We start from the raw sequence: 7,514 nt of genomic DNA on the forward strand, positions 1-7,514 counted from the left end.
TTACATATTTTGTGATTTGACAGAACACAGTGAGCTGATGAGGTGCCATGGTGCTTGATTGCACTTTCCTAAGGAGAGCAACCATCTGTTGTGCCAGCATGGGTTTTATTCTGGCTCATGGTAAGCTATCATACCCAGTCAATCAATCAGTCAGTCAGTCAGTTGGCCAGTCAATCAGTAACCGAACCAGTCGGCCAGTCAAGCAGTCAGCCAGTAGCTGAGAGACAGTCCAGCCAACAGAGCAGGCGTTCCCCAATTCCTGATGATTTCCAGATGACAGCCCAGACAGCCTGGCCTGAGAGAACTTAGCAGACACACACACACACTGACAGAGAGAGAGAGAGAGAGAGAGAGGATGGAGGGAGGGAGGAGGTAGCAGGAAAATGAGTAGAGAGGATGAAGGAAGGAATGTTCCTGCACATGAAACTATTGCTATGGGGAAATGCCGCGGCTCGACTGCCAGTGTGTTTTCATCCACCTTCCTGATGGCTGTTCGCTCAGCAGCATGTGACTGCGACCGCGTCCCTTAGAGAGAGAGACAGAGAGAGGGAGACAGAGACAGGAAGAGGAGTGTGTGTTGTGAGATGATCAGCATGATGCAGTGGTGGGCTCTACTCTCTGTCCTCTACCTATCTGTCTACCTGGCAGCCGCTCAGCACTGCAGGAAAGGTAGGTGGACTTATCATTTGGGAGTTTATGGTCTATGGACTGACAAGCTCCATACATGCAGTACGACTCTATCATCTCTCCTAGGCCTGCACAGGAATTTTATTGACAGCAAGTTATGAGAAAACTTTTTTGTTTACATATAATATTCAATGTCCATAATTGTAATGATGTGTGTGCTTGTACAAAACAGAAATCATGTGTCTTTGTATTGTAAATGCTGCCAGCCTATTGCAAAATGGAAATAAATAATCAAATTAAGACAATAAATCAGAGAAAAATAAAAGAGAGAGAGAGAGAGAGAGAGAGAGAGAGTGCATGCATGAGTGTGTGCATGCATACATATGTATGGATATGAGCGTGTGTGTGTGTGTGTGTGTGTGTGTGTGTGTGTGGGTGAGTGCGTGTGAGAATGTGCTATTAGGGGAACGTTACGATGTGCATCACATCCACAAGTAATTTTCCAGCTAAAAACGGCCGGCCTGTTGTTACTGGATCCACTTACTTCGGAAATTCCTTTACAAACACTCACATTCGCTTTGCTTGGAAATCTGTGTTTTATTTATCCAGAGATCTGTTTGTCCAATAAGGATGATTCAAATTCGGATTAGTCATGTGATACTCAAAACCTGTGACAGGAGAGAGATGGGAAAGGAAGGAGTTTCAGTGGGGATTTCTAATTCACTGCATTAGACAGGCTGCTGGCCTTTGCACCTGGGCAGAAATAGATGAAGCAAGCCAGGTCATGTAGGTGTATCGCCCTGCCATCTCCCTTGGGTCACAGCTCCTGATGGGTGACAGTGGGCCAAGATATGGAAATGGCACATATATTTCCCCAGTTTCCCCAGTGATTGCCAAATCCCGTCTTGACTGAGTGATAATGAGTCACTTTATTGCAGCTGATTGCCAAGAACATCTACATCTGTGTTGACGTATTGTTATTCAAGTATTATTAAGATTTACAGCATCTCATAGATTTGTCTCACATTGGGAGTGTTGATGGCAAAATGTGTGTTTATATTGTGAGGATTGGATTCTGTATTTTAGAGCTGCTGGACTATTGCTTTGTATTTATAGAGGATGTGGCACAGTGGCGAAGGTTTTCTTCTCTCCTGTGTCCTCGCCATCCCCTTCACCCTAAGCCTGAGGGATCCAGACGTCCATTTTGGTTTTTTTGGTTGTTGTTTTTTTTCTTTCATCAAGACATCCCTCCAGCCAGGAGTACCATTTAGCTCCCGCTAATTAATGGATCTTTGTTGTTCCCTCAGCTCCTTGCAAGCATTTAGAGGGAGATTACAAGTTCCCTGTCTGTGCGTAATGACATTGGGGAAGCCTGCCCATCCAAACACTTATTGTTTAGGAGCACTGGAAAGGGAGGGGAAGCATGAGGGATGAACAGACTTGGAATGAACAGGGAGAGCTAAGCTGTCACCCAGAAGGACATCTAATAAGTTAGAAAAATATATATATATATCAGTTTATGTCTCCCTGTAGGTCGCCGGTTGTTACAAAATACAAATCATCTATTACTCTTCAGTTGGGAATACAGTGGTAGGACTTTTGATGGGGAAATGCTTTAATTTCACAGTATGACACCACCAGCAGACATACTACTTAGTAGTTGCACAGTATTTGAATATGACTCAAGTATCGCAATACCAAAGCCTTATAACACCTGTGATACCAAAAATTGTGTGTCATATTATCTAAATTGTCCTAAGTATAAATGTATCTGTGTCTTAAGTGTCTAAAGAAAGTATACAAAAAGGTATGGTCCATCTAAATTAGTGCTGCTCCAACCATATGAATATTAATCAACAAGTACATTTTATTCCAAACAAAGACCTACCTGACACCAGGTGTTTAGAACAGCAAATGTAAAAGCTTTCAGAACTGGATATAGGTTGAATCATTATAATGTTATAGCAAAATGGACATTTTTATGAAAATGTTGCAGATTATTACTTCAAAAGGTAATTGCTGATGGCTCCAAACCAGTGATGGATGCGTGATTGACTCAGTAAGTTAAGCTGTCATTCCCATGATGCTCCATTCCTTAACGACATAGCCCCGGCACTAATGAGCACGCTCTCCCCTGGGTGTTGTTTTGATTACACTGACTATGCACAAGTAAGGCTGTGGTTTATCTTTGCTATGTAATGTATGCATAGTCATTCCTCTGGTGCTGATGGTGCACTCTGGACTCACTCACTCCATGGCGATTGTAAATTTTCACCCATAAGATGCGATGCACTTACAGTTAAACGTCAGTGGGGGTTGAACCAGACAGGAGGGGGGGAAGGGTTCAAGCTAAATTATCTAAATTATCTAGTTGTACCAAAGTGCTGGGCTGTATTTCTCTGACATTGGCACATACAGTCCAGACTCTGAGCAGATTCTGAATGGTGGCCAGTGAAAAAGTTGGTAAGACCTGGAGCTGAGGCTGGCAGTCGCCCAGGCAGGAAGCAGGTACATGAGGAGATCAGCCAGAGAATGTGGCATTGGCTGACCTCAGATCTGCCTATAAAGCTAAGTGTGGCGGGACGATGCAGTACAGAGCAGATCATTACAGGAGAATTGCGGGCCAGTGCACTATAGATGACACTGTAGGATGATGAGGATGAAGCCCAGAGTTTATATTGTATACCTCATTAAGATTTGTTTCCACTGGTTTACACAGGGAGCCAACCAATGGATGGCAAAAGTATGTGAAGCGCTGGAAAAAAAGAGAGTTAGATGTCTGGAGAAACTCAAAGGAAGTTTTACTTCAATTCATTATGCCGCGAATCCCCCTTTCAGTTCTAATCAACTTTGCTTTTCACTTCACTCTCCTGCAAGCAGTGTAGCCAAATTGGACTTGGAGTCTCACACAATAGAGACAGTCATACTAAATGAATGGATAGACTTAAAGAGTTGGACAGCAATCGTAGACATGCTTTAAACAGTATGGAAGGTGAGAGGTGTGGACGACATCACTCTGCGTCCTTGTGCGACCTCTCTGCTCTGTGGATGCTGAAGCATTGCTCAGACACGCCCAAGCATATGAGATAGTGTGTCTGTGTCCACTGCTTGTTTTGACTCCTAATCTGGCTACTTATTCCAGCCTTGTTTTGGACTTGCCCTCCCAAAGACCTTCCACTCCCAGGGGGAATCTCCACTCGCTGTCAAGGATGTAATGCAAAAATGAGAACGCAAATACGGTGTTGTCAGAGCGGGCCGGTTCATAAATCATTCCTTGGACACAGCTATGTCCTCCTGAGCTCATTAAGAATTTAGCTTTTCATGTTTAATTTTTGTATTTTAAGCCAGTGAACCAAAAGATGCTTCTTGGAGTGGATAAAAGCTGGGAAATCTTTGCGGGCTCCAGCCTGAACTTCCTCTCTAAAAAAAAAGAATTAATCATCGCTTCCCTTTCCTCCCTTGCTTAAGGTTATTTTTTGCAGCAGTTCGTATAGTAGTTCATATTATAAAGAGTATATTTCAACATAATAGGGAGACCATGCCTCTCAGCTGCAGTAAATTTGAGGTATGTGACCAGGGCCTCCTCCGGGAATCTGCTGCTGGTTATCACCTCCAGTAAAAGATGGGTTTCATGGTATGCTATCATAAAGATGGGGGGGGGTGGCAGCAACTGTTTCCGATAGCTGAGAGCGAGGTGTTTCATTCCAGGCCTATCTGGACACCTCAGGTTATGAGGTCCCTGGTCTGCTACACACATGCCCTGACACTTTGAAATCTGTCCAAATGTGGAAAGCAGCACCTGCACCTCTGAAAGCGGGGCCGGGTAACCTCTGGGATGTCATGCCACAGTGTTTAGCTCTGTCAAAGTGCTCAAGGCTCGTACATACGGGAGCATCTGCGGCTCAGTTGAAGGCCAATTACTCTTTGCATAGCTGGGGCGAGAGTCAATCTGACTTGCATAATATTTGAGCAGTGAAGTATCGGTGTTTATTCAACCTCGGGCCACCCACACGCACGTCACACTGGGTAATATGGTGCCTCATTTCTTGAAGGTCTAATTGGATTTGTCCCCTCTTCTGTCTTCTAGCTCTGTATCCGTCCGCCTTTTGGATAAAACGTGGGACACATTCGCTCATCAACCCCACGTTCCAGCGCTCGGTGGAGGATGTCAACCTGCTCTTTGAGGTCAGTTTAGGCCTAATGGAGGTGTAACGATGTCGAAATGGTTCATGGTTCTCAGACTAGAAACCATTTTGAATCTATTGAGAATGTCCGTAGATCCCCAGCCAAATAATCAAACATATTTGTGGTCCGTCATCTTCAACTGTAGAAGCCTGATGATTAAAAAAAATGAAAATGAAAACACTGTGTACCACTGCTATCCTGCTAATGATTAGTAGGAATGTGAAATATGTGTTTGCTCAAAGGTTTCATTCATGCAGGCGAAATTCATTTATTAGCTCATCATGTTTTCACTTCACTTTTTCCATACACACAAAAAATGTTTGCATACAATGTAACAACATACAGTACATGCTATGTATTGACATATATGATAACAACATATATGAAAACATATCTTTTAACCATATTAAGGAAATTTACATTTACAAATCTACATTACAAAATGGTCATTCATATTGGTTCTATGTCAAATACCTTTGACATAAATAAATTAATTGATGTTATCTCAGGATATATCACCCAATAGTATATTTTGAAATATAAGCTTATGCATAAATAGACTTACTTACTTTTTGAAACAGCTACAGTATATATATTTATGAATGAGCATGCTGTTGATGTATTTTAGTAAATTTTTAAATATATTGTGGACTCTGTGGTGTATGGTCTTATATATTACACTTAGGTATGAGGTATCATTTAGTTAAATGGTTAGTTAGCTAGTCATATAGGTAGGTATGTAGTTAGATAGGGAGAGTAAGGAGGTAGTTAGTTAATTATATATATGGGTTCACAGATAGGTAGGTAGGTGGTTAGTTAGGTGGGTAGGTACGTAGTTAGTGAGTTAGTTATAGGTAGGTAGTAGGGACGGGACGATATGGGGTTTACGATTCCATACAACCACGATGTAATAAATAAAAGTTCAATGACAACAAAGTATGACTGTGCAGAATTGTGTTTATTTCTGAGCTATGAATCTTTAGCAACAATTTAAAAATGTCATTACAAAGTGTGATTACTACAGCAGAATAAAATGTAGCTGATATCGCGATCATTTTTTCTACCCTACGATACATATTGTCACATTTTTGTATTGCGATATATCGTCCCATCCCTAGTAGGTAAGTAGGTAGGTAGACAGTATTTTAGGTAGGCAGATAAGTAAGTAGGTATGCAGTTAGTTAGTTAGTTAGTTAGGTAGGTAGGTAGGTAGGTAGGCAGGTAGTGAGTTAGTTGGTTAGGTAGGTAGTTAGGCAGGTAGATATGTAAGTAAGTAGGTAGGTAGGTAGTATACGAGCTCCTCAGTGTTTTTCGTGACAGTCCAGAGACAAACACTTTTATGGACCTCTGTGTCCCAGATCCTGCTGGCAGGACTGCAGATCGAAGGCGAGGAAGAAGCCATGCTGCTCCCAGATGAGGAGCTGGCCTCCCTGAGGCGCGTGGAGAAGCTGGAGGTCATCTGCGAGGACGTGCTGCCCAAGCGGCTGTCCGACATCCGCCGCCTGACGGCCGAGCTCGCTCGGCGCCTCCGGCCCCTGAGCGGCCAGGACTTCGAGAGGACGCTGCTGACCATGGTGTACGCCGCCCAGACGGTGGCTCGTATCAGCAACCAGCACCAGAGAGCGCTGTGGACCGACGCCCTGCTGCAGCTGTTCAGAGCCATCCAGAAGGACCTGGCGCCCTCTTGAGGAGGAATCAGGAGCTGTAACTGTATGGACGTGAATTATGAGGACATTATATTTATGGCCGTGTTGACAGCAACATATTCTTTCACTGGCTCATGGTCACTGGCTCACTCCATTGTGCTTTTTTAACTTTCTGGACCCTAATTCATGATATTATATGATACTACAATACTATATTTGTGGAGGCATTTTATGACTCTGACCTACAGTACAACAAGAAAATGACACAAAAATATGACCAGCAGTATATTACTCTGACAATACCAGGCCGAATCACTTCCTTTCCACTGTGCTGTCTGTGTATATCTGTTTGATTTCACATAATCGCTCTAGAGGGCATTAGATATTTGGCCCTCTCTGGAAAGATTGCTCAGCTTGTTTGATTTGCCAATAAAAGCCCTTTGAATGAAAACCACAGAGAATGTGTAGATCAATACTCCTGATTGCTCATTTTATCAAATTGGAAAATGTATGATAGATGTTTGCTTCAAAGCTGCTCATTTCCTCATTTTGTAGAATAGGTACTTGTTGTAATAGGCCTCCATGCAGTTCACTCATTGGAGTGGATACAAATGATATATCAGGTCTGTGCTGTTTTGCCTCTTTGACTGTAACACAGCGCTCAGTCAACTGATTTTACATTTTAGTATCTGCCTCAACTCAGGCTTACACTCGATAACAGTTGCTATCCAGCCATGGAAACAATGTCTGTCATTTCCTGCCACCAGACCTGCAAATTCCCCACAGCACTTGGTTTCTGAAAATTTATACGATCACAGGATTTTTTTTCTGAGTCTCATGCTGGCTAAAGAACATGTCAGCAGTCAGCCCATGTCACCGGACTGAGGAGGAAGTAAAGACCGCGGTGGGGAATTTCCTTCCAAGACAGAGGATCAGCCCTCGCTCCCTGCACCGCTCTGAGGCTGCTGATCTGCTGGATGCTTTTGGCCATGACTTGACAGATAATAAAGAGAATTTCTGAGGAAAGAGGAAGAAAAATATATCTCAGGTGACAAA

General features: G+C 43.0%; 1 protein-coding gene across 1 annotated transcript; it reads left to right on the plus strand.

Moving 5' to 3' along the window:
* The first annotated feature begins 596 nt into the window (after positions 1-596).
* Positions 597-6,866, plus strand: fam180a (family with sequence similarity 180 member A). The gene is made up of 3 exons (XM_071905765.2): positions 597-669; positions 4,715-4,812; positions 6,171-6,866. The coding sequence occupies exons 1-3, from the start codon at positions 597-599 to the stop codon at positions 6,498-6,500; spliced, it is 501 nt and encodes a 166-aa protein (XP_071761866.1). The 3' UTR covers positions 6,501-6,866.
* The last annotated feature ends 648 nt before the right edge of the window (positions 6,867-7,514 follow it).

This window comes from Centroberyx gerrardi, chromosome 24 (assembly GCF_048128805.1).
Source record: "Centroberyx gerrardi isolate f3 chromosome 24, fCenGer3.hap1.cur.20231027, whole genome shotgun sequence".
Lineage (NCBI taxonomy): Eukaryota > Metazoa > Chordata > Actinopteri > Beryciformes > Berycidae > Centroberyx > Centroberyx gerrardi.